Source organism: Buteo buteo, chromosome 14, assembly GCF_964188355.1.
Source record: "Buteo buteo chromosome 14, bButBut1.hap1.1, whole genome shotgun sequence".
Lineage (NCBI taxonomy): Eukaryota > Metazoa > Chordata > Aves > Accipitriformes > Accipitridae > Buteo > Buteo buteo.
Window position 1 is genome coordinate 1,099,580 of NC_134184.1, and position 27,310 is coordinate 1,126,889.

The following is a 27,310-nucleotide window of genomic DNA, read 5'->3' on the forward strand; positions in this document are numbered from 1 at the left end:
TTGATAAGCGGCCTGACTAGTTGGACGTGGGGGAGGGATTCACATCCATGGGCTTTGTACAGATGTCAAATGTTGCCCACAATACACCAGTTTTGGGCTGACAGTAAAAAATGCCCTCTGTATCCAAAAGTGTGAGACAGAAAGCGCACTAATTTCATCGTACAGCTTTTACTGTACTTAATATACTTTTCTGTGCTTTCTCATGGTAAGCACTAGGTTATTAATTGTAAGCAAGATTCTTCAAATGCTTTAGTATGACTATATCTGACTGCCGACAGAAATGAGTCGGGAAACTCGCTGAGCTTTTCTCCTAAGTTTCTGAAGTTGGGGTACAGGGGCCTGTATTGGGATGTAGGTTTCTCAGTAAAGAACATTGAGAGCTGAAAAGCAGAAAGTTAGAACGTTAGCTTTTTATAGAAAGCAATGGTTCCAGTGCTGTCTCTGTCCCAACTGCTCAAAGAGCGGGTCACTGTCCCAAGCAACTGCTGGAGTAAAGCAGCTTCCTCGGGATCAGTCACAGGATTCTGAAAACCTCTTGCTCCGTCTTTATTATATTTCTGTTGGGGAGGGGAGGGGGAAATAATTAATTAATTGAAGGCACATTCTGATCAGACTTTAAAAGCCAGTTCATTAACTTTATTTTTACAGATGCCATCCTGCAAACATTTCGTAAGTGTTGTTGCTACCTCAGAATGCTTAAGGCTACCTTAGCACTTGCAGAAATAAAGATTCAGAAGTAATCCTGAAGTTTTTGTTAACCTCTACCAAGGCTGAATGTACATTTTTTTCCCCCAGGTATAAGGTTTTCAAAAATAGGATCATAAAACAGTAGTCGTAATCCTCCTGACATTTAATAAATAGCTTCAGAAAATGCTTAGTACCCAGCAAATGACTTATTTAAAGTCTTGATGAAAATACAATAGCAAAAGTACTATACTAATGCAGGGATAATCATCATGCCTACTACTAATAGGCCACTGTAAGTTTTGTGGTCGAACTGAAATGCATGAGGTGAAACTTTTATTCTCTCCATCCATATTTGTGCTTTATTGTTGTAAGAAAATCAGGAAAGTAAATTGGAAAAATATCTTTCTTGCAAAGGTCACGATCAAAACTGCAAACTGTGGAAAAAATTTCAATACAATCAAGTTCTCAGATTAATCCTTTCATTTTCAGCCTTTTTTCTTTCCTAATCCCACCAGCCTTAGATCCTACAAGTTCAGACCCTCAAGTGGAAGGAGATTTACCGAGTTCAGTTCTCAAACCGTGCAGACTTCAGAGCCATAGCGAGAATATTCCCCTGCCATAAAGTCTAACAACGAGTGCGTCAGTTTAAAGCTCCTGTAAAATGTGTTTTAGCTGTCTATTGGGGGTGGTTCTGTCCTCTACCTTTTATGGGGCAATACCTGGCTGCTTCCCCAGGGCACACAGGGGTGCTGTCTGTCCGGTAGCCGTTTCTGAGGGTGGCCTGGCACGCCGTCTCTGCACCCGTCCTGTTGGCACTCGGAGTTTGCATGGAGAGCGTGTACCGCTGCTGCTTCGTTACGCACACCTATATGTACACAAAATCTAAAATTAGAATCGGTGGGGGTTTGTTTTTCAGGGCAGCATTTAGGTCATATTATTGATAATGACAGACAGACAGGTCCACGTTTCTGACCATATGAATTTCATATTTATTATGCATGGGAATCTAAATTGAATAATCTAGAAGCGAAGATCCGGTCCTCTGGAATGTCACGTGTTTCATATTACACATTCCCATTACGTGAAGAAGAATTACTAGCAAGAAGAAATATTTGCAGCGGTGGGATCACAGGGTGACCGGCCTTTGTCCTGGCATGCGGATGGGGGAATCCGAGTAATTTTCTTCCTTCTGGTACAACACCGCCACACAGCAGCGAAGCAAAATGGGGCTGTGGTCAGATAAGGTGGTAGAGTCAGCCACAGGTGATGGAGATCAGCTCAGAAACTCTGTCCTTTTGCCTTTGCCCGCTCGGCGTCGATCCCTGAGGAGAGCCCAAGTCTGGATCCGTGCTGCTCCCTTGGGAATGTTTGCAGAGCTGGGCTCCCCACCATCGTCCCTCACCAGGGCGCTGGCTCCGTGGAGGATGCGTTTCCACCTTTCCGTTTGTTTCACCCTTTTGGCTTTCGGGAGGTGGTGGTCACTGCATTCCTTCGGCGTCTCCCAAAACTGGAGGAGGAGGCACGGCTTGGCCCCGTCTCCAGCGCGTCTCGGTCTGAACAGCCATGGCCAGGGCTCGTTTCTGTAGTCTGGAAATTACACCACACAACACAAAAGAGTGCAGTGATTTATACATCAACAGTCGCTTTTCTTGCCATAACATTTCATTGTTCTTTTTCCCTAAATGTGTAATTACGTGTATTTGTCCTGCTACATGTTGCTTCACAACAAATGTAATTCTTACACAGGTTTTGTGAGTGAAAATAATCCCGCTCAATTAGCACAGATGATGAACTTGCCTTGTGTGGGAGCAAGCAGTTGTAAATGATGGATTTGAAATTTGGGGCGTCACATCATCCTTTTCTCTAATTTAGTAAGTTCTCCCCCAGCACTACTACATGCTGGTGGGCTCCTTTAGCCAAGCCAGAGGCTGGAGGTCACCGATGCCTACAGCTTTGTTCTTCTTGGGCCTTAATACTCTAATTTAGAGTTTCCAGGAAGACTGCCTGTGAATAAGCTAGATTTACTATGTGTGCTGTTTAAATGCTAGCACTTGGAAGGGTGTTCATTAGGCGGCAATTGTTTCAGTTCGTTTTTCAGGCCGATTCTCCATTAAGGAAGATCTTTGGAAAAGGCTGGCAGGCAGGAGAAAGAGGAAAGAAAGTCAGTCTTTTAGGTCTGTGCATTCGAGGATGTTGTGTCATTGGCTGTAGTTCTAAAACACGCACTTCTTGGCCTTAATTGGAACAAATACATCTTACGGAGAAAGAAACAAACAAACCTGCTGTGGCTTTCGTCCTTGTGAGAACAAGGCTCCTCATTTTGTGGATGAATCAATACTATAAGTAATTATTTATATTTTTCTTTCCTGGAGAAGTGGTGAAGTTTGCCTATTAATTAACACGAGTAGGAAAGATACAATATTGAGTCTAACCCCAAACATTAAAGCTCACTGCCAGTTTGTGCAAGAAGTCTTCATCTATACTAAAGGGGCAGAAGCACACCCATGTTTCACTTGTAGCACAAGAAATTTAAAAAGCTAAAATAATTATGGTAATGGTGGAGTTTATGAAGGGAAGAAATCATTGTAGTGTAGCAGTCACACTGTCTCAGAGGCATGTTTTATCAGAAACATGTGTGGTCCTTGGGTCAGGTAGATCTCTGTCCGCCCCAGGTCTGTAAGCACGATCCTGGTGAGTGACTGATGTTCCTTTGTGTTGTACTAGTAATATCAATCAGCATCTTAATATGTTGTGAACTCTTAAAGTCTAGGTTGTTTCCTTTCCCACATGGCTGCTCAGGGGGTTTGAAAGATTATTCTTGTCATTCTCCCATGTCCAAAATTAGCAAAATACGTGCAAGAATAGTAGAAATGTTACCAAAGCAGAAAAACAGGATTGTAGCCCACCAGAGGTTGTACTAGCTGCTGTAAATGGCCAAATGTGGAAGAAGCGGCAGTGCCTGCCAGAGATGTAAAACCTACCTGAGTTCCCCAAACCAGGATAAGGACCATAAGACTCAATCCATCTGTAATTTCGAAGATCTAAATAAACATCTTGTTGATACTAAATTGAGTCAGGCCCAAACTATTAAGATCTGGTTTGCTCAGTGTGTCATTTTGGTTTTGGAAACTGTGTGTTTGTTCCTTTCTGTCCACTGCAATTGCTACTTTTCTGGATGGGATTTTATCAAGTGTCTCACATTTTCCTTTTTTTTTTTTCTCCTCTCCCTCTCTCTTTTTTCTCCTGTTTTCCTGGTTTAGATTCCTTCCTGGACAAGGATTGGTACTATATCCACAGATAGGAGACAAACTGGATATTATATGCCCAAAAGTGGACTCTAAAACTGTTGGCCAGTATGAATATTATAAGGTCTACATGGTTGATAAAGACCAAGCAGATAGCTGTGCGATTAAAAAGGACAATACACCTCTACTCAACTGTGCCAAGCCAGATCAAGATGTTAAGTTTACCATCAAGTTTCAAGAGTTCAGTCCTAACCTCTGGGGCCTGGAATTTCAGAAGAACAAAGATTATTACGTCATATGTAAGTTCAAAATTTCAATTGTTCATTCTTTTAAATGTAATTGTTCGTTCATATGTTGCCTTGTATATTATAAGCAAACAAAGAATATGAATGGGTTTGTATTTTTTTTCTCTGAAAATATTTTCTTGCCAGCGTATTTTTGACATTGTTGCTGACTTCCGTGGGGCCTCTGTCTCCTTGGTCCTTGGTTTGTGTCAACCAAATTAGATCGTATTTCTATGCCTGTAAAGGGCTTCTCCTTTTGCGCACAATATCGTCTCCTGTATTCACACCGAAAGTTGGATGCAGCTAAGCCACGATGTCTCCTGCTCGCAGCCCTGGCAGTGTGCCGTGCGGCTGGCCTTGCCCTCGGATGGTCTTACACCAGGAGGAGCGGTGGGGTGGCCCGCCGTTCTGGGCTGAGGCGTTCTGCCGGAGGTGGCGGGCCGTTGCTCCAAGTCGTCCAGGGATTCTCGCAGGAAACACCTTTTCGGTGCCAACTATGACAGTACAATTTCCCCACGAGGATTACTGGTGGGCTCTAGTTGAGCATGCCTAGCCGCAATACATACCTACTGTGTCCAGACAGTAGCTAGGAGCGTTCTTGGGCAAAACCTAGACTGGGATGATCTTGAATTTCCTCCTTTTTCATGGTCCTGGACTTGTAAAAAGAATGTGGGTGATACAGGCCCATGTCCAACAATATAAACGTTGTGCGGGTTTTAGTCTGATCGGGGGTTTGTGGCTGAAAGTGAGTCTGGAGGTAGCCGCTGTGTTTAGTGATTCAAATTAGTTATGATGTGTAAAGTTAATGATGTGAATCAGGAGTTAGCATAAGCTGAGACCTCAGCAGTGCAACAGCAATTTACATTCGTTTAGGTTTTGTCATTGTAATACTATGGTCTGTGGATCTCGTTTGGCCCCATGGGGACTTTTGAAGTCTTGAGCAAGGATCACCAGTTAGTAGGAGACAGACAAATTCCGTGCATTGGCTTTTCTGCAGTTATGAGGAAGTTAGGTACTGGTGTGTCTTATTTCTTAGAATAATAGAATGGTTTGGGTTGGAAGGGACCTTTAAAGATCATTTAGTCCAACCCACCCTGCCATGGGCAGGGACGTCTCCAACTCGATCAGGTTGCTCAGAGCCCCGTCCAACCTGACCTGGAATGCTCTGGGGATGGGGCATCGACCACCTCTCTGGGCAACCTGTGCCAGTGTTTCACCACCCTGATCTTAAAAAATGTCTTCCTAATGCCTAGTCTAAATCTACCCTCTTTTAGTTTAAACCCATTACCTCTTGCCGTATTGCAACAGGCCCTGCTAAAAAGTTTGTCCCCAAACACATTTCTGCCACCTGCTTGAAAACCGGAGGGCTGATAACTATTTCATGTAAAGTCTGCCACTATAAATATTTCTTAATTTCTTAATTAAAATTATTGGTAATTTTACAAGTGCTCTGAGAAAGTACTTTTAAAATGGAAATGGCATTTAATACAAATTAATGCTCCATTCCCAGTCACATCCATAATGGTACACACTGTATAAAACAGGTTGTATGTCACAGAAACTAAGAATTCACTGTATTAAATATTAAATGTAGAAATTACTAAATAACAGTTGTGGGAGATATAAAATACCGTTCTTTGGATTTGCAGGTTTGACAAAAAGATCAGTTAATATAGGCTCTTTCTCTGTTCAGTTGGGGGTATATAAAAACCTGATCCCACTTACACAGGATTTAACTTTGACAAACTTCCCACTGAATTCCAGTGAGATTTACTTGGGTAAAAGCTGCAAGTTTAGATGCTGAGAGACAGTTGTCTATAACTCCAGTGAAAATGTGTAGCGTAAAATGACCACACTCAAATAGTTGGCTTTAATGATGAAATATGTTCAGTCTTTAATGCTGCTTTTAAAAACATCCACAGCAGACCAGCTGTAGTGGAACAAATGGCACTGTTACAATTATTACCTGAAAATTATGGGCACAAATGGAGCTTTCTGATACCCAGGCAGTTCTGTCATATCTATGTCATGGATTTACCCAGAGAATTATTAAATATGTCTCATTTTCATTAGTTTTGTATAATTGTTTCATTATAGCAATAAGACATAATAGATGTTGCATTTCCTGGAAGATTACAGTATAGTTTGGTTGAAAGAACTTGCTCAGCCTTCAGCCTAATGCCTCAAAAATCGCACTGGCCTTGCAGTAATAGTGGAGTGCCTTAGGATATTACTTTCCCTGCTCATTCTGGCATAAACAAATGGCTAATTTATCACTATATTGCTAGCATACTAACTGAGCTGCAGCAGGGGTACCCGTACATTTTAATAGGTTGGACAAAAAAAACCCCAACCCTGAAAACCCAGCCATCCTGAAGCTAAAATTCTCGCTTTTCTATCATTCAGGGAGAAAACAATGAACTCAGTGATGTCGGTCTCAGAAACACTAAGAGGGGTAGAAAACTAGGCCAGGGCTCAGCTAGGACACCATTTTACAGCAATACCGAAGCTAGATAGGATTTTAACAGTTTGTGTTCAAAAGCTCATGACCCGACACAGCCTTGTCAGATGCAAGTTCTGGTAGTCAGGGCATTTACTGTCATTTTTGTAAGTAATATAATACATCTTAATCATGTACGCAAATCAGGCCGCGAATCGTTTGCATACATCCCTATTCCCAGACCTGTAATTTAACAGGTGTGCTCAGGCCTCAAAGGGGAATGCACTGGGTCTCCCACCGACTCCAATACTGCTCTTTCTTTCTTTCTTTTTCTTTCTTTCTTCCTTTCTTTCTTTCTTTCTTTTCTGTTTGTTCAGGAGTTTTGAGTTTTGTCTTAATTTGTTAAGGGCCTTTTTTGCGGGGTGGGAGCGCTGTGAAGTGAAAGCAATGACGCATTTTGTGTGCCAGCTTTTGATTTTGAAGTATTTTAGGATCTTGTATTCCCTTGACTCAGGGGCATCAAACAAACCTGACACAAGAGTTTACTGAGCCCAGCATCTTTGCAGCGCTTGCTATGTCTGCGTCTGCAGCCTAATCTCACGCTGTTTATGCTGGCAAGCTGTTGTCAGCCCTTTTAAGTGTTTAGTGCATTGTCATGTACCTTTATCAACTTGCCATTATTTGAAAACACAGTTTGTTTTCCTGAGGTAATAGTGTGTGGTTTGTGGAGCTGTATTAAACAGTAAAATCTCTATTCAGATTAGGGGGTTAGTCATTTGGGGATGAGGAGTTCTAACAAAGGGTGAAGCAGCTTCCTGAACCCTGTGTACTTCTAGGGAAACGTGATTGTACAGGAATTCTTCAAGCCATAATTTTTATATCATCCAGATGTATTCGTGATAGGTGTAGCAGAAAGAGATCTTTTCTGCTCAATACTCCCTTGGTCTAAGCATATAAAAGATGCACCTTTTCTCATTCCACAATTCACATTTTTTTAAAAAAGTAAAAATGTAGATGGGTTTCTGATGCATTTAATGGTTCTTTAATCCAAAAATAATCTAATCCACTTCTTGGCAAGATATTCCTCAATATGAGTGTCAGGGTCCAAAGAGTTAATTCTGTGAACAGCAGTACTTGGTAAGATGATACTGATGGTATTGTGAAAGTGAATAAATGATGTAACAGAGTGTCCTTACTTTTCTCTTCTTTGCCATCATCAATTTTTTGTTACTGGGAAATTAATAGATTCATTTTCCTACAGTTACCTGATTTCTTTTCAGCAGAACTGGAGAAGGTCAAATGTACTCGAGATCTCAGAAGTATTAATGTTAGATTATCCTAAAATATGCGACCATTTAGCTAACATATCGTGAGTCTCTAAGGAAATCCTTAATCAGATGCATGAAGAAAGATACATCATGCCCAACAACATAAATATCTTCGCGAAGGGCAAAGTTAAGCAGAGGAAGGGTGTGCAGATTTGCAACTCTGATGTTTGCATTAAAAAGTCTTTGTGTGTCTTTGCATGGTGAGGTAATGAAGTATAATTTTCTGCTGTTGTGGGTGGCTCAGAAGGAGCAATGAGTGTCTTCTCGGTACTAGGGGACTGATCTGCACGTACTTGGGTGGTGGTGTAAGTGTGTGCTTCAGCACCTGTCTCGGACGCAGCGTTTCTCGTACGGCAGGGAGACGTGTGAGCATAACGCAAGCATATACGGTACGCCAGAGATGTTTACTTTGGGCGAACAGGAGTTGCCCTGAGCCCTTCCCGACAGATTTGGCCCTCGGTCAGAGGGCACGGAGAGAGCGCGGCGGTCCCCTGGGCGCACGAAGCCTGCGGGGAGCTGCGCCGGAGGGAAGGCAGCAGTGCCGCTCGCTCCCAGCCGCCCTCGCGCTCCGGAGATCGCGTGGCCCAGCGAGCACATCCCCTGCTCTCTTCGGCTCTTCTTCTGCGTAAGTAAAGCGAAGATTACGGGCTGGCATCATCAGCGTTAAAAGATAAGTCGCCTGCAATGAAGTCTTCGCCAGTTCAAAATCTGTGAAGGAATGGCTTGAGACTCGAGGAGAGGCTACAGGGTGGTCCGAGGAAAGGTTCCTCGCAAATGCTTGCTCTGCCTGCGACCTCGTTAGCCAAGCTTGCCAAGCTAACGATGCTCGTTGGCTTTGACATTGGCAAAATGGAGTACGCAGCTTCCCTTACATGTTTTTTGTCAACTTTTTTCAAGTGACCCACTTACATAATTGGCCTCTGGCTTAAATTAAAAAACATATATATATATACACACACACACATATATATATATTTGATCCCTGACTGATTTAAAGGTTTATAATGGCTAGTAGCGCTACGTTTTGGATAACTGCTTTAATGGTACTGTGGCTTTTAAAATTGAAACAGTCATTCTGAAACTTTAGCATTAGCTGGGTTTGAAAAAAATCACAAGGCTTTTTATGTTTTCACTTTGTCATTCTGTTACAATTAAAGGGCAATAACTGTCTGAGGAAGAACACATTAAAGGACAGTATAGATTGTGCCCTGAAATACGGCCCAGCTGGGAAGAATAAATCTCTTTGCGTGGCCAAATAGATTTACATTAAAATGTTATTTTAGTATTCTGACCAAACAGTTTAAGCGCTGGTTGATCTGCCTGGCTGGGCATTCTGATACCTCTCTGAGGCAGGTTTCAGTCCGCAGCGCCCTGCAACCTCCCGAACACCTAGTAAGAGCTACCTGAAGGCAAACAGTAGGTTTTCCTTTGTTTGGAGGTTAATTCCAAACTAGCCAAAAAGGGGACAAAAACTGTATCAGAATTTCAATTCCATTTCTTTTGCAACAAAGACATTTTTCATGCTTTTTGTTAAAGACTCTGTGGTCCAGGAATCTATTGTTCTTTATTTTTTGGTGGTGGTGGCGGTGTTGATGAAAGCCTATGTGATAATAGCCGCCCCAGTTCCAGTTGTAGAAAGATCACATTTTTTTTCTTTCCTTTCTCCTCCTCCTGCCTCAGAAAATTAGATGAATGATTTCTTCTTAGTGCAAAATGATATCCAGAGGTCAGTCTTTGACTTTGCTGAGAGTCTTTTAAGCGATATATCAGCAATACCACTTAGCTCTTGTTGAATTAAATATAAATACAGCTCATACAAATAATATTATTGGAGAAAAAAATCAGTCTGTGCAGCTTCAGATTTCTAACAGAGTCTAAGACCTACAGCATTAATGGAGTCATGGTCCTTTGGGGTTTTGTCCCAGACCACACAGGTCTTGTAAGGGAATAGGGCTATTTTAGATTGATGGACTTTGTTCATATTTGGTGCCATTACCTAGGCAATACCGACCGTTTATCTCCTTTAAAGTAGACAGAGATAGTTCAGCAGGAAATCTTTTATTATTTCTCTATTCCTAAGGGAAGGAAATGACAGATAGGAAGGCTCAGTTTGTTAATTGATGGCATCTTGTGAAAAAATACATTTATCCTCCCCCACACCCCCCCAGGTATTCCAGATAGATATGGAATCAGATGAAAATGAAGAATAATTATTCAGACTGGAAGAAAGAATTATTCAGGAAATACTTAGGAATTAAACAGGTTTTAAAAATTCATAGGAAGCTGTTTAATATTTTTAGTCACTATTTATTTTTCTCTTTTTTTTTTAGTTCCTCATAAACAATTTATAAATACTGAAAATACGGTACATTCACAAAGAAAGATACAGTCACTTAGAAGTCTTTATATATATAGTATACATATCAACAATAAGGGTCACTTGAAGTGCTTTGCAAAAACCAGCTTAAACCCTGATCTTCTACACGTTGTATATGTTCTTAGATTTACATATACATCCTTAATAGGACTACATCCAGAAGAAGGTTGTGTTGAGTGTGTATTTTATGCTTTATATGCAGGGCATGAGTAATTGTTTAAATCAAGAGGGTGTGTATTGGGGAGACATGCCATGCTGTGAGGAAAGTACCTGTCTAAACTGAAGCTTAGAAGTGCACTAGCATAGTGAAACACATTTAACTTTTGTTTTGTACCCAAGTTTGGTGACAAGCATTTATGTCCTCAAGTGGGATGATCAGTCTTTATTTTATACAGGTGCTTTTATTGTATCTGTTACATATCATGTCCTAAAATAAAAGACCAGGAACTGCCTAAGTGTTTATAAAGGCTTTAATGAAATTTAAATACTTTGTTTGCCTCATTAAAGTCTTCACATAGCTGGATTGGAGGGAAATACGTACTTTTGCCGGAGACCTGCATTAGCTAAAACACAGGGTTGAAATGGTTGAAAAACAGGGTTAAATGTCAGTTCAGACTCTCTCTCCTGACTTTAGTCAATCCTGGAAACTTAGGAGGACGATTATTTCAGGATTTATTTCTGATAAGTCACACTGTAAAACTAAGCCCTGGTAGGCAGTCTTCCAGTTGCTTTTTTTCAGTCTCAAGGAAATGATGCAAATATTTCTGTGAGTAAAAGCAGGATTAGGCTTAAGGTAGTCTTAGCAGTTCTTGGAGAAGAGTCCGTATTAAGCTGATAAGGCCGGTTTTAAAAAGCACGTTCGGATCTTTGTTAGCACGATTCATCTGTTTTCCGTTCACTAGATAAAGACAGCAAAAATGACTAAACCGCAGCGGCAGACTCATCTTTTGTGTGCTCGCCGAGCTGCTGTGAGAGAAGCAGAGGTCTGCCTCCAAATCCTGCCGGGGAAGCCGAGGGGGATCTGTTTCTTCAAGGATTCCACGTTAGCACGTAAACGCGCTCGACCGCAGCGGCGCGGTTGAGGGCGGAATCTCGGAATGGCTGCCTTGGGACGGCGTCCCTGGGGATCGTCCCGTCCCGGCTCAAGCCCTTGCTGGAGCAGGCTGGGCTGCGGCCAGGCGCCCGGGACCGTGTCCGGCCGCCTAAGTCCCGTAAGTCCGGCTCCGTCGTGTACTGGGGAGCCCATGGATCCCTTCCCTCCCTTGGCCGTGCTCTGCCGAACGTGGACCGGGGGCCGGTGGCCGCCTTCGCCGCGAGGGCCCGTCGCTGGCTTGTGGTCAGTGTCCACCGGGACCCCCGCCGCCGTTTCTGCCCAGCTGCTTTGGGGGGGGTTTGGCCCCAAGGCCGTGCTGGAACTCGAGTCCAGCTGCCGTCCAGGGGCCGCCGCAGCAGATCTGGTAGCAGAATCAAGGTGTTAATTAAATAATCTGTGTTGCAAAAGGAAAAAAAAAAAAGGCTTACTAATGTTACACTATTGAGACTCTAGTGAAATATTAAATTCTGTATGAACCTAACTATTAAAAGTATCGGTTCTCCTCTCTGGCTATGACTTTTCAAAATTTCGAACACTGGAGGATTAACATATCCCTCCCATCAGAGTTTCTTAAAAAGTACCGAGATGTGCCTGTGTAATAATTTCTGAAGAAGCTAAACCCCTTAATTTCTTATGGCGAGTGTTTGAACTGGAGGTCCTGTAGCACTTTGGAAATTCAGATTGCTTTATTTCAGCAATGTTCCCTCATTAAGTTTTACTCGGGGGGTATTCTAAAGTTCTAAAGACAAACATAAGCATACTGCAATCAAAACAGTGCTTAGCTTCTGATCTTTGCCAAATGCACAGTCATCCAATGGTATCATAATTGATCTTGGTACTGAGGTGCCAAACTCTGTGTTACTGAAGGATAGTGAGATGATGTAAATAGCTTTTTGTGTTTTGCAATAAAGCACACTTTTATTGTGCTTGATGTAAAAGCAGGAGATGAAGGTATTCTTTTATTGAAGCAAACATGTGGAAAATTGCTCTAGATTGTTATAGTACAGAGCATCTCCCCTGAAAGGAATGAGGTTCATCTATAGGGCAAACTCTGACTGTGGCACTTTATTGGGGTTACTCCTGGACTCTCTGTGGTCAAAGCAAATAACATCATGTCCATCTAAACTGTTATAACCATGAGACTGGCACATTTTCTCATCTATAGTGTTATATTCTAAACTGTCACTAGGCATTAACTCAGCCACTGGTGAAGTCCTACCACCTAGAGATGAACTCTGTCTCAAAATGATGTTTTCCACTTCAGTGCTACTCGTATAGCAATTACTGGGTCATTAATATCATTGCATGCAATTAGTGACAGTAGAATGAGCAAGAGGTTTGTTATTTATTTAATATGAACTTTCACTATAACCCTTTCTTATCCAAGTGCTACAGACAGAAACCAGAGAGATTTTCACGGCAGATGAACATCCTTGAAGAGCAGTGTTGCGTTCATATGATACAGAAAAGAGGTCCTCATTTAATGTTAAAGCTTCTGCTTTTGTTTCCAGCAAGCCTGCTTGTCATTAGCAACAATCAGTGTAACCTGAATGCTAACTAATTCTATTAGTTATGTTCAGCTGAACTGTTAAGCAGAGCCTGCTGTGGCAGTGGGGAGATGTTTCTCCCCATCTGCGAGAGGCTTTTGCTGGTAGTGTGCAGGGAGAAAGGACAGATTTACGTAAAATACCTGTTTGTGGTTGGTAAAGTTAACTAGGTAGTGATCTGTTTTAGATGCATACTTTCTGATATATGCTGAATACATCATAATTAGTGGGCTTACATCTGCCACAGTTACTTCAGTGCTCACCAATGTATAATTTGTTTATGTAAACTGGAAGCAACCATGTGTGCAGTAGATCATTATCTGACAACATTTCTCAGAGTATGTGAAATATAGAACTGAAATACTTTCAGAAATGCTTAACTGTCATGAAAGACTTAAATTGTCATTCATGGTGGTACAGTATTGAGATGCTTTTATTTCTTCTTTTTTTATATATAATCTCTAAACCATCCCAAGAGAATTTTGCAAAGGGACACTTGATAGCAGTGAAGCAAGCAGGATTTTGTTGTGGGTGGGTAGATGCTGTGACCTTCTGTAATGGATAATAATTCAGCAAATAGTTTACTGTTTAGTACACTTCAGCTGTGGTGTTCCTTAACCCAGAGATAAAGTGGTGCTGTTTTTAAAATGATAGGCAGCAGAAACCAGTTGGAGCTCACAGCTTTTTTGATACTTTCCAACTCCGTCTTGCTCGCTGTCTCTTTTTCCCTTTATGGAAAGACTTTGTTGACATAAAGGGCCTTTTTTTTTTACCACCTGTATTCTTGTTGTATGATGCCGTGTCTCCCTGGAATTAATAGAATCATTCTGAATGTAGGAAACTTCACAAGAACTCTCTTCCTATTTTGTGCTTAATGCTTGGGTGGTCCTTCTCAGTTGGATGACATGAGATGCGGGAAAGGGAGTCTATGGATTTCCAGAGGTATGCCTGGAATTAACCAGTTGGTATATACCAAGGTATATTACACTACAGAACGGATTGGCTCTGTCTTGTTTGTGTCCTCCATGTTGCATCCCCCCCAAAAAAATTGAAACAGTAATAAAATCTGTCCCTCTCTTAATATACGAATACAAGCGGGGATTTTTGTGGGGAATTATATAAAGACCCCTATATCATGAGTCCCATCGAACTACCACAAGTCACGCCATTCGCATTTGGACAAGATACATTTTAGAGCAGTGGTTAGAAAAGTGAATCACTCGAGTTTCACTGCAGAGCCTTTGTCTTCTTCCAGGCAAGAAGAGGCCTGTTTTTTATTTTACTTCATTTTGTTCTGGTTTTAGCTTGACTGGGGAGAGCATTGCTGCTTACTTGCTGTGCAGAATATAACTTGTGGATCCTGTTTAGATATAAATCCTGAGACACACGACATAGGACTTAATTTAAAAAACAACAAGGATGAGAAGCGGAAAAGAAGAAGGGAGAATTCTTGTCCTTTCCTTCGCATAGAAGCTTTGCCTTGTGGGTGCATAGAGGGGAAAAAAGACTGGCCTCAAGAGTATTTATAAACACTCTGTAAGCTTTAGTTTAAGAAAAAAAAATCTTAATTTGAAGAAATGTGTGTAATAAGATTGAGAGAATGAGTTGCTGAATGGCCTTTGGGTTGAGAAACTCCTCAAAATTCTGCTTCCACCTTGGCTTTGCAAGTAGGACAAATAAAAAAGCAGATGTTAGGAAAATGCAAAATTATTGGTAAACCATTTTTATACATTTTTCATTACAGTCTCGCTGTCCTAAATCGTATTAATTGAGCAAATTCAGCGGTTTTTATCTTTTTTTTTATTAAGGATCCTTTTTTGTCTCTGTAAGATCAGTAGAAAAGTTAGGATATGGGTTTTTTTGTCTGTAGATAGAAACACAGACAACATGTTGACACTAGTCAGTGCAACTATTCTTAATGCATTTCAGTTTTAGCACTTGTGGTCCAGGTTTGGGACTGCTGTTAGTTAAATTTTGGAAGACAATTTCATTTTTTTATAAAGTGAAGATTTCAGTGTCAGTCTCATTTTTTGTCACTACAAGCAAGGGTAAACCGTTAGTTGCTAGTAGTTGAAATTAGTATATTTATCTTCTCTTCAAACTTTCTGCAGCTCACCCAATGTAGTGTTTGCCAAGCTACCTGTTCTTTGGTGAGTGGCCTGAACAATTTCTTCTGGTTGTTTCAGATCTCCATGCAGATCTGGCATTGCTACTAAGTGGGAGGAAAAAAAAAAAAAAAAGAATTTAATTTCATTTAATTAAAACACTCTTTCTATTACCTCAGCTGCCTTGTTCTTCATCCCTGGCTGGTCTAGAAACAACCTCCGTGTTGTGATCTGTGATTTGTGGTTTCGCAGTGTGTGATTTCTGGTGTTCTTAAACCTGTCCCATAAATTTAGATAATTTATGGGAAAGAAGAATTATTTATTCGGTGCTTTACTAAGAGAGTCATTAAAAGGACCAAAAGCAGATGAAAGCAGCCAGAGCACAAACACACGATGCCTGGCCAAAATAGTGTTCTATTACTTAATAAAATAAAAAACCCTCAAAAGCTTTACATGCGCTTAGTAATCCCATGAGTGCATATGAGATCAAGTGCAGCTTTGCTTTAAGAATAACTTCTTACTACTGTTGGATCTAAAGCTTTCGTGGATTTTTGCTGCTGTTCAGGCTTTTCCATTCCATTTCTAAGCACAGCTGGGGAAAAGTGGAGATGGGTAGGGTTATTTGATTTTATTTAGCTCTTGATTTTGAGAAGCCTGTTTTCTGATGCTGAGTTCAAGCAGTATTTAAGAAAAAAATGGTGAAAATCACTACTATTGGACAGTAGCGATCTACCCCAAAGAAACCTGTAATTCTCATTTTTCTATTAACAGATCCACACCAGCAGCAATTAATTCTTGATGACCTTGTCTTTGATACACTGCCAAATGGCTTGTATCATCCAGCACATGGAGGGGGGACAAAACCAATTTTGCCCTCACCCATCAGTTGACATCACTACTCATTCATTCTTATAGTCTGTGGCTTAAGGTCCATTTAGTTTTCACAGGAAAATTAAGTACGACAATCAGAATTTCTCTCTGCAGCTATATAGTCCATTTCATATTCAAGCTCTAGAAAGAAATGTGTTACAAAGTTGTGTTGGTTCAAAGGATGTGACATTTAATTTGCAAGTAGGTAGTGTTTTTCATAATCCTAAAACATAAAAGTACGGGTAGTAATTGTGGCAGAATTAAGAGGCTGAGATTTTTGTCTGCTGGTGTTTTCTTTAAAGTAATAGTCATGGCATTTTTTCATTTTGTAATGTGTGTTTTCAGGAGCGAAGGAAGCTGAATTTTTGTGACTGTGCCTTCATTTCTAATCTCTTTGTGAATGAAAAGCTATATACAGGCACAAATCCAGCAGCTTAATTCTCCATCTGATTAGAGCAATGTTACCAACCTGATAGATTGAAAACAGCCAAGATCCATGCAGTGGCTTAGCCTGCTGGGAGGTAGAGTAATAACAATCAAATGAAGATATATTAAAATGTAATATTACTTCCTCTCCACGGGGACTGTATAAGAATCATAGCCAGGAACTATTCTTGTCAGCTGACTCTGTTTCGCTTACTGATTCCCTGCCTCTGCATTTATGACTAATGCATTTTGTACAATAAATACTTGTGAAGTTTTAAAAACAAATAAATGTAGAACATCATACATTGATTTATGTGAGTTCCAGGGGTTTTGTTTGTTTGTTTGTTTGTTTTTTAATAATTTATATATTTCAAAGAAGGGAGGGGAGAGCTGGAATGAAATTCTTTGGTCTGAATAATTTCATTTCCTCTTGTGTAAGGGAGAGGATATGTTAAGGCAGTGGTTTACGAAACTGAAAATGTATACTGGCTTCTCCAAAGTGAGTATGTATCAGCAGACTCTTAACTATAATTTTGTAAGAAGTCAGTTTTTTCTGAAAGTTGAGAACCCAAACTGATACTCCTTATAAAATGGCAGCTGCTGTTACATTCAAGGAATGCAGACACACAGTGTTTATATGGAGCTCGAACATCATTTTTGACTGACTCCTGTAAACATTGCCTATAAATTATTATGATTTTGTCAGAAAGTCTTAAAATTAATAGAGATTTTAGGGCAATTATATGTGTTTATTTATAGATGTGGATAAACTGCTGACTGAATAATTTAGTGCGCTTTTGACTGTAATTATTAGTTTTGCAATTGACACCAGCGGAACAGGACAGGTCTTAGAAAATCAGAGGTACCTATCCATCAAAAAGATGTAAAAAGGTTTTGCTGCCTGTTTAGCAACATTGTACTTACTTTTAGTTTCCTATGTCTTGCTGTATTAAGTGAAGTGTGGCATCCTGAGAACATTTAATACTCATGAGAAACTTCATATTAATCATTAATTATGTTTATTAATGTTAATATTTAAGTAGAATCTAGTCTTCTTAGCACAGGGCTGTGTATGGTAGTTTGTGTGTGAGTAATGGCCTCTAAAATATTCCCATATTTAGACCTAAATATAAAAAAACCCAAACCTGTTCTTTTTTATATATATGTATATAAAAATAAACTGGATGGAAGGCCTAGAATTTGATCATATAAACACACCAGAGGGTAGTAGCATTTCCATTTTATGTGCAAGGAATTTGTGTTACGTTTCTGTGTTTATACCCACAACTCTGTCACAGACAGGTTTTTTTTTTGGCAATACCCTTTCAGTGCGAGCAGAGCTCCAGATACGGGGTCCCATTCCTGCTGAAGCATCAGTACGGTGGGGGAGCTTACATGATAGCGGGTATAATTTTCATTTGGAGATCAGTATAGAAAGGCAGCGGCAAGTGTTTGAGGAATATTTTGTACCCGATCCCTTGTTTGACTTCTGCACACTAAACTGTCAAGGGATGTTAGCAGTATGAAACTGTTTTCTCCAATGTCCCAGGTTACTTCTTCTTCTCCGTGCAGCAATTCAAAGCTTGAAACTATGTGTTTAAAACTACCCACTTTCTTCCTGGTACGCTAGGGATATATGAGGTTATATTTCGATAGCCTTAATGAATTTTGAAAAATAATTTCCTCCAGTGGCCTTGGGTAATTGTCAGTTTAATTACAGGGAGAAGCTGAGATGGAAACTTTGCTTTGTCACTGAAATGCTCCTCTTTGAAAATTCCCCGGTTCTCGGGACGTAGCAGTCTCTACTCTGAGCTATAACATAGGCTTTTCGAAAACCCCTTGAAGAACTGTGGAAAAATTGAATACTTCTGCAAATTCATTCATCTGACATCAAAGCTATAAAGCATTCTTTCAGCAAGCAGGCGAGGCAGATTGCGCTCACATAGGCACACAACCAGACTCATTGTACATCTGGGCCTTCCCGTTTGGAGACTGTATTTGAAGTAATTTTGCATTCTTTTTGCCGTCTTACTTTCTTATTCTGTACTGTGGTCAGACTGCATCCTCTGCATCTTATTGAGGTCTCCTGCTCTGTGGGTTAAATGGATAGGCCTTTAAAGAATAAAAAGGCATTGATGTTCAGAAGCAGCAGCACTCTATTCAATTAAAATCAAGTAGAAGGTGTTTAAGGAGATGTGAGCCCCCATAGCCTCGATTGAAAAACAAATGAAGAATACAAAAAAATGCAAGACGAAGTCAGTATTTATTAGTTGTACTTTCAGTTGATGCTCAGCTTTGGTATTTCTATTTACTGCTTTTTTTCCCTTGTCCTTGTGCTGGTACATTGGCAAATAGGTCATAAAAACCACTTTCAGCAAAGACACATTTGATTTATGTCCAGAACTGGTTCTTAGTATTGATTTTTTTTCCCTCTGGAAAAAAACAAAAGAAAACAAAACTATATGTCTCCATTATTTTCCGAGCCTGGCAATGCAGTGGCACATTTCAGATCAGCTTTTATCTTAAATTACTCATTGTGCTCTTTTATATTTTAAAAAGTCTTTTTTGGAAAAAAAAGAAGTAGTTGCATGTACGGCCTTTGTCACGTTTTTACAGGGGGAGGGAACAAGAGGAGGAACTGGGAGGGACCAAGTATGAGGAGAAGGGAATTTTGGGAAAAGAAAGCACAATTTAGGAAGTTTTTATGGTGGCTGTAATTTGAGTTAGTCACAAAAGAGGCAGAAGTGGAACAAAACCAAGAAGTAGATCAAAGGCAAGGAAGCAGGGTTCAGCGGTATGGGGTTTATATCTTTACGGCTAGAGAGAAGATTAGAGCAAGAAAAATACTGCCATGGGGCTAGGAGGACATTGTGAAGGAAAAAGGAAATACACATAGGCTGCATTTGAAAGAAAATCCCCAAGGAAGGCGAAAGAGAAGGAGTGAGAATTAAAAACAAAGATCTGAACAGTGTGAAGCCCTGGCTGAATTAGATCCCGAGCTGAAAGGAGAGGGGCAGAGGCAGGAAAGTGCTGCTTAAGCAGTTCACCGCAGCCGCGACAAGCAGCGAGCTCCGTTATATCCCGTTATATATAACGAGCTCCGCTATATCCCATTTTCTGTTTGTTTTCTCCGCCTGGCGGTCTGGCGCTGGTGCATGTGTGCGCGCACCTGCCCGCCTGCGCGTCCTGCGCCTTGGATGAACCAGCTCCAAGAAACGACGGTGAAATTCCCACCCCCAGGACAACCGGGGTGGGAAAAGCCCCGCTGCCTTCCCCACGTAGTGAAGCCGGAGCCCGCCGTCGGTGGCCACGTCTGCTTCGCCACCCGTGGCCGGGGCACCAGCCTGCACGCCGACACGGCCGGTGCTCGGCACGGTGCGGGACGGCTGCGATGCCCGGGGCTGAGGAGCTCTGGAATAGTTTTCCAGCAGCTTTTGGGGGTTTGCAAGCACCAGCCGGCTGGGGCGGCAGCGGAGGTGAACCCCTAGACCGTGACTCCACGTTTTGGGTCCTCCGAGGCGGTTGCGCTTGGTGCATAAATCGCGTGGCAGCGTCGGCTCGCGGTGGGGATGCGCGGTTCCAGCCGGTGCCCAGATAAGCGAGAACAATATAAACGCGGGGGAAAGCACCCGTTTGTTTTTAACGAGCTAAAAGGTTTCCGTGAGAGTAGAGCGTACTCCCCTCCGCCCCCGCGGAGGCTCCTCAATGCTGAGAAAAGTGAGATTGTACTTTAAAATATTAAATGCTTTTCCAATCGGCGCAGAATCTCAGCTTTCACCTGGGTCTTTTGTATGCGTTCACTTCTTCCAGCAGGAGATTTGTAATAGAGGAAGCAGGTGTAATGTGGTGATTATAAAGATATTGTTGGGAAAAAAAAAAAAAAGGGTGAATTTTCAGTGCTTTGCTCCTCTGAGGCTGCCAGGGCTTCCTTTTCAGCTGAGTCCCTCACCTTTTAGCAAGGTGCAGTGTTTTCGGCCAAGTCAGTCAGTCAGTCAGTCAATTGTGCATAGAGAAAAAGGTTGCTGGGTAAATTTGAAACCTTGACAACACATTCCTCCATTTGTATATATTGTACGACTTACCAGTGTATTCATTCCTTTGGCTTTCAACATTTCACAACTTTCCATAGGTCAGCCCGAGCAACAAGAACAGGTCCTGGTAGATTGAAAGACTTCCGCTTTCAGACACTCATGTTCACATCACTTTGCCTGTTGATTTTCCGATTTTTATTTATTTTTATTTTTTTATTTTTCTTTTATTTTTAATCAGCAACATCAAATGGGTCTTTGGAGGGCCTGGATAACCAGGAGGGAGGGGTGTGCCAGACAAAAACCATGAAGATCCTCATGAAAGTTGGACAAGGTAAAGACCATCTGCTGTTTCATGAACTCACTTTGATCAGTCTCAATGTCCTTTTAGTTTTCAGGCTTCTTTTAGTGGTGTAGAGCAGAGAGCCAGCCGACTCCAGTGTGGTCATTCCTCCTCGATAGTCTGAAAGCAAAGCCTATTTTCTCTTCCTCGGCTACTGACAGATTTCTACAGAAGGAGGGTTAGCGTAATAAGATCTCTTCATTGGAGAGATCCCTAGAAGGAAAGGTCACCTGGGAGTAGTGTGTTTTAGTCAGTTTTATTTTTATTTTAAAAACAAAAGCCACAACTCTGCTGCTCAGAATTATTTAAAATACATGAAAGGAGGGAAGCTAATATTTCTATAGTTTGCTTGTTATGAATTCTGATTACAGAGAGGTTTTTGTTCATTGTCTCTTTTCACATATAGATAACCTATTGTGCAGGAAGAAAGAATTATTCTTCTAAGTAGAAGTTGGTTTAATAGTCAATCAGCATCCTCAGTTAAACCGAAATGTCATCTGCAAAGCTTTTCTTGCCAATTACAGGAGTCCCTATAGTTTCTGCAGATGGCCTCACAATTTAAACCTCTGAAATAACTAATATAACCATTTCGCTTTAGAAGGGAAATTACATTCTTATATCTCCCAGTCCTTTGCATAGAGATTCCTCTGTTCAAAACCATTCGTGTCTCACGAGGTACCTAGAGCCGGCTTATAAGGCTCCGTACCATCAAGCGCTGAAGCTGCATGAGTTCCCTTTCTCTCCCCCAGATCCCAACTCGGCGGGGCTGCCCCGGCACACGGATCCCACCAAGCGCCCCGAACAAGAAGCTGGCACCAACGGGAAGAGTTCCACCACCAGCCCCTTTGTGAAGGACCACTCAGGTAGGTGTGCTGGGGCTTGTGCCTGCCGTCGGGCTCTGGAGGAGTCTCCTCCTTTTTCCCCAAATGCCTTTTATTTTACCGTTAAAGTGCCAGAAAAATGAATGTTTTCGTACTGAGAGAAAGCGAAAGCCAGTTCTGATGCTCCGGTGGATAGCGTCTGGGAGCTGCAAGTTTTGGCAACAGCCGCTCTGTCCCCTCTTCCGCTCTGCAGTAGAAGTTAATTACATCTTGGGAGAATATCACTCATTTACAGGAAACTTTTTGGATAGGACATGCGCTAGGCAGCTTTACGATGGTAAATGCTGCCTTACATTTAGTAGTCTGGCAGACGAACGAGTCTTTCTGTCTATCTCTTCCCGTATAATACATTATCAAGTGGTTCTCGACAGCCATTTATAAAGTTTATTTCAAGGCATCTATAATTAATGTCCCGATCTTTTAACTGACCCTATAGCGTCTACACATGAATGGCTGGTCTTTCACTAAATTTAAAGATTTATTTATTTTTTATTTATTATCTAAACAAGATAAACAAGATGGTTCCAAACCAATATCTTCAGGATGCATTTGAGACATTAGGTGAACAAGAAAAAAACTCTTATGACCCAAGGTCTCCGGTCAAAAAATTTGGTGAATTGGGAATGCTACAAAGCAGAACTTGCTGACACTTGATTCTGGGGTTCCCGAAAATGGCTGCAAGTTTTCCTCGCTAGCTCTGTCATTAGTTACTGGTCTAATGAATCTTTGATATGGCGGTCACTGGGAGGCTTCAGCCATTTCCTGCGGAGGTTCCAGTGGGAAAAGTTCACAGTTACGTGGACGCAGCATCTGCAGCGTTCTTCCACCTGTGAGTGAGCATCAAGAGAGGGAAGTCAGTTCAGATTTTCAAGTGAGAAAGTGTCAAGTGAGTGTTCATTTAATTTTTGTGACAAATAATACGCCAGTGTGATGGCACCAAATATTCAACAGGCTGTTTGGCACCTGAGCTTTTCCCGACTACCAAAGGCGTGGTGTTGTTTTCTTATAAGTAAATATAAGTTAATACAAACAGATACATGCCATAGGCATTTTGCCTATCTATCTCCCGCACTGCCTCAAGCTCCTTTGTTTCATGTGCAAGCAAGAGGATTCCACTGAAAGAGGCACTAAGGACGGTTTAACTTACATCGATATGTGAAAGATAAAATAGCAGAAGAATGGTGTGATGCTGAACAGTACCAGTTGTCCTGAGAATTGTCATTTCCCTGGGTTATTTTCCCCTCGCAGTCCTATCCCACCCCTCTCCGCTGCCCGGGGCTGGCCGGCATCTGTTAAAAGATGCAGTGTGCATCAAAGGCTGCCTTGTCAGTGCCAGTCCTCGCCGCTGATGGATGATGATGTATGAAACAGGGTGGTTTGGGAGCAGCACAAAAGTGAGACCAACAGACACAAAGTCTTGTTTAATATTGATTGCTGACTTCGGCTGTTTGCATTTAGCTATCTGACAGGGTAATTGGTTTGTCAAAGTTTAGCTGTCAGTTAATTCTTCCAGTCGTGCTTACTCTACACATTTTTAAGCAGCGTAAACGGGTCACAGGATGGCAATAACTTCTGTCTGTTGTATTTCCATTCTTTCCAGGATCTAGCACAGATGGCAGTAAGGCTGGGCATTCCAGTATACTGGGTTCAGAGGTGGCCTTATTTGCAGGGATTGCATCAGGGTGCATCATTTTCATCGTCATCATCATCACTTTGGTGGTTCTTTTGTTGAAGTACCGGAGAAGACACAGGAAGCATTCCCCGCAACACACGACAACTCTCTCACTTAGTACGTTAGCCACCCCAAAACGCAGTGGCAACAACAATGGTTCTGAGCCCAGTGACATTATCATTCCTCTAAGGACTGCAGACAGTGTCTTTTGCCCCCACTATGAAAAGGTCAGCGGCGACTATGGACATCCAGTGTACATAGTTCAAGAGATGCCTCCTCAGAGTCCAGCAAACATTTATTACAAGGTCTGAGAAACACACAATCAACTCTGTGGTACAGTTGAGTCGTAGAGGAAACTCACTGGTCAAATGCTTTCTGTTGGGGTTTGTGATGACGCCTTGTGCACTAGCATTGACTCAAGCACAGGGGGGAGAAGGCGACAGCTCTTTCGCTGGGAGCCGACGCGAGCTGGACAGCTTACCTAGTCTGTAGAATTCCTATCTCAGTGAATAAGTATTCACTAAAAGCTGGAAGACTTTTATGTAGAAGATGCCCATTCTGATTGCTGTACTCTTGTTACATTCATCATCCTCAAAGCCATGTGCTGCGGGCGTTCAGGCATGTACAAAAGCCAAGGGAAGACGGAGTGATCCGTGGATGTTAATAGCTCTAGGCATCCTGGGAAGGTGCTCTAGGATATATCAAGCTTGAAATGCAATCTTCTGACTTTTGTGTGTCTCTCTCAGTGCGTACTGGATTTGTCACACAGACCTTAGTGTCTAAGTAAGACTTGTTAAAGTTCTCTTGCTTTTAGTCGGTCACTGTTCCATTTGTTTCTGTTATCCGGGGCTCTGCCATCCTTCACATAAGATTTCCTTTCACTCCACCTCCTGAATCACTAATGGAACATTAATGTTTGGAGATCCGCACTCCATCCATCTGCTACAGCAGCCTCACTTGAATGGGTAATGCATTTATAGAAATTGTGTTTGATAGTAAGGAGCCTTCCAGCCAAAAAGTTAGGCTGTCAACAAAGTCAAGAGCAGGACTGGGTGGTGGAGGGAAGGGCTGACTGCAGTTGCAGTTCAAACACTGCTGCCTCAAAAATAGAAGCTGGGAATTAAAAAAAGACAAAAAAAACCCATTTAGGTAGCACAGCACTTTGGTACGCTAAGTTTTAAGAGTCAAGTAGGAGACACAGTAACACGCGCAGTGGATTAGGGCTGCATTTGAAGGAATTCATGGTTATCAAATACCAGTGTGCAGAAGAAAATAGTACCTTCAATACAGTAGAACAAAGGGGTATTGTTAGTAAGCGAACAAGCTTGGAGAGGACAAGACAATAGCAGGCCGCTGAGGATACATTAGGGCAGGGCTGTTGTGGTACTGGCAATAAAATACACAGCTTTGAAGCTGTAGCGAAAACGTAGTCTGCTGTGGATGGCTTTTAAGCAGACTCAGCTGCTATACTATCACATTGTAGTAAACACAGGGAAAGCATTTAAGAAAATAGCAGAGAGCCAAATCTGACCAAGATGTTTATAAGCCAACAGGTCAAATGAGTTGTAATTCTGTCACTGGTAAAGTTGTGGAAGAAAATAAAATAAAATAAAAAAAAACCACAAAAAACCCTTTCTCATCTCTAAAAGACAGAATTTCTTTCTGACTGAGCCTTTTGACACTTTGGTTTATCGTAGTGCTGTCCCTGCACAGTGAGGGTAGGTACTGTGACTGACACAGCCGTTCGTTGGTGCTCTGTTGCAAAGTTAAAGCACATATGGCAAACCTCTTGCAGTCCGTAAGAATCAAATAAATTATGACACTGAGATGGAGAAGGAAGATATGTCTTATTTATAATAGGTGTATAGAACACAAGGGATATAAAGTGAGAGTTTTTCTTTCGTTTGTTCTTTCTTACTTTTTTGGTTTGGTTTGCTTTTTCTACTAATATATATTTTGAGATTGCACAGTATCTACACCAGAAGATGTGAAATTCATTTGCGGCAATTAGATAGTCTTAACTTGTCATCATTTTACATATATATGTGTGTGTTTATATATGTGTATACAAACATATGTATGTTTATATATGCATATATATATATGTATACACACATGAAAAAAAAAAAGAAACTGCTTCTGGGAAAACCATCAGCCATCCAAAAATAACAATGGGAGCATATTGAAAAAGAAATAAATCCAAAGCATCTCATAAGAGAAAACTAGGAAATATAAGGCCCAAAATACCAGGAAGTCAATGTTACTGCATCACGGATTTAACAATGACAAGGTGTGCCGGCATTTATTTTCTGTGTTGTGTTTTCCCTTGCCTTACGGGCTGATGTGTTCTGTAGATTTCGTTGAGGTTCATGGGGGTGGGGGGGTTCAGGTTAAAGTTTTGGTTTTAGCGTGGCTATTCCCCTAAAGCTCCCACCCTGGGGAGGAAATAAAAAACCTCTACTTTTATATGTGCTATGCAAATAGACATTTCTAACATAGTCATGTTACTATGGTAACACTTTGCTTTCTGATTTGGAAAGAAAATGTAGCAACAGCATTCTGGGGTTCTCAGACCTCCGGTGAGCACCTGCAAGAAAAAAAAAAGAAAAAAAAAAATCTGTCATAGAAATGATCACTCTCTCTGTTTCCTGAACCTGAAAATGATGTTGGGATGTTGGTCCAAAAGACAGAAACAAAACAAAAAAAAAAAATCCCAACCCATGGTTCTGTGGAAGGTTACCATGGTGACTAACTACAGTACATATGTAATTCTTTTCAACAACCCTTCCTTTCTGTGAATCCATCCATACAAGGTTCTCTTGTAAGTCATTAAGGTTTTATTTTGGGGGAGGGGGAGGAAGGGAAAAGATGGGTTTACTGATACTGATTTTTATTAAATCAAATTATGCTTCATCAGTTGGCTACATTCTAGTTATGTACTAAACTGTGAAAAAAAAAAAAATCAGACGAATTGCTCAAGAGCAACCTGCAACCAATTGAAAAAAAAAAATGTATTGTGCGTCTGTTTTGTGTCTGGTGCAAAATTATGACAATCTACCAACTGTTCCTTTATTTGACGTTGGTCCAGCTTTGAAAAGTTACTGTGAATGCCTTGCTTGTATGATCATCCCTAGTCACCCGACTTGGAATTTGCACCATCATGTCTAAGTGAAGATGCTGTAAATAGGTTCAGATTTACTGTATATGGATTTGGGGTGTTACAGTAGCCTTATTCACCTTTTTAAATAATAAAAAAAAACCCACATGAAAACAAGACAAAAATGGCTTTTCTTAACCAGATTGTGTATATAGAGCAATGTTGGTTTTTTATAAAGTCCGAGCAAGATGTTTTGTATAAAATTTGAATTTTGCAATGTATTTAGCTACAGCTTGTTTAAAGGCAGTGTCATTCCCCTTTGCACTGTATTGAGGAAAAAAATGGTAAAAAAGGTTGCCAAATTGCCGCATATTTGTGCTGAAATTGTGTACCATGAATATTTATTTAAGAATTTCTTTGTCCAGTTTGTAAGTAACACAGTATTATGCTTGAGTTATAAATAATTTCTTCTTTTTTTTTATTTTGTTTTGTTTTGGTTTGTTTGTTTGTTTGTTTTGTTCTGTTTTAAAACTAGCCGGTCATAAGTTTGAAATCTGCTTTAGTTCCACATTACAATTAGTTCCCAGAAAATGAAAATTATGAAAATCACATTCCACGTCTGTTTCAAACTGAATTTGTTCTTAAAAAAATAAAATATTTTTTTCCTATGGAAACCTTGCCTTCTAAGTATTTTCTTCTTTTGTTTTGGGATTTTTTTCTGTTTTAAAAGATGAAAATAAAGCAAGCCACCAAGCCTGTCTCCCTCCCTCCCTCCTTCTCGCTCTTTCTCCTCTCCCCCATCTCTCCACCCTGATTGCTAGTGGTTTATAGGAAAGAAAGCACCTTATAATACACTGGCTTCTGTTAACCTACTTCTTCCCCAGGCT

At 41.1% G+C, this 27,310-nt stretch overlaps 1 protein-coding gene across 1 annotated transcript in view; it reads left to right on the plus strand.

Annotated features, from left to right (window-relative positions):
• EFNB2 (ephrin B2) overlaps positions 1–27,102 on the plus strand; it is a 44,990-nt gene extending 17,888 nt beyond the window's left edge. Inside the window, exons 2-5 of the mRNA XM_075045865.1 lie at positions 3,948–4,231; positions 20,672–20,764; positions 21,523–21,636; positions 23,255–27,102. Of these exons, the coding sequence (XP_074901966.1) occupies positions 3,948–4,231; positions 20,672–20,764; positions 21,523–21,636; positions 23,255–23,637 (874 nt within the window). The 3' untranslated portion in view covers positions 23,638–27,102. The remainder of the gene's footprint in view (positions 1–3,947; positions 4,232–20,671; positions 20,765–21,522; positions 21,637–23,254) is intronic.
• Positions 27,103–27,310: the final 208 nt, after the last annotated feature.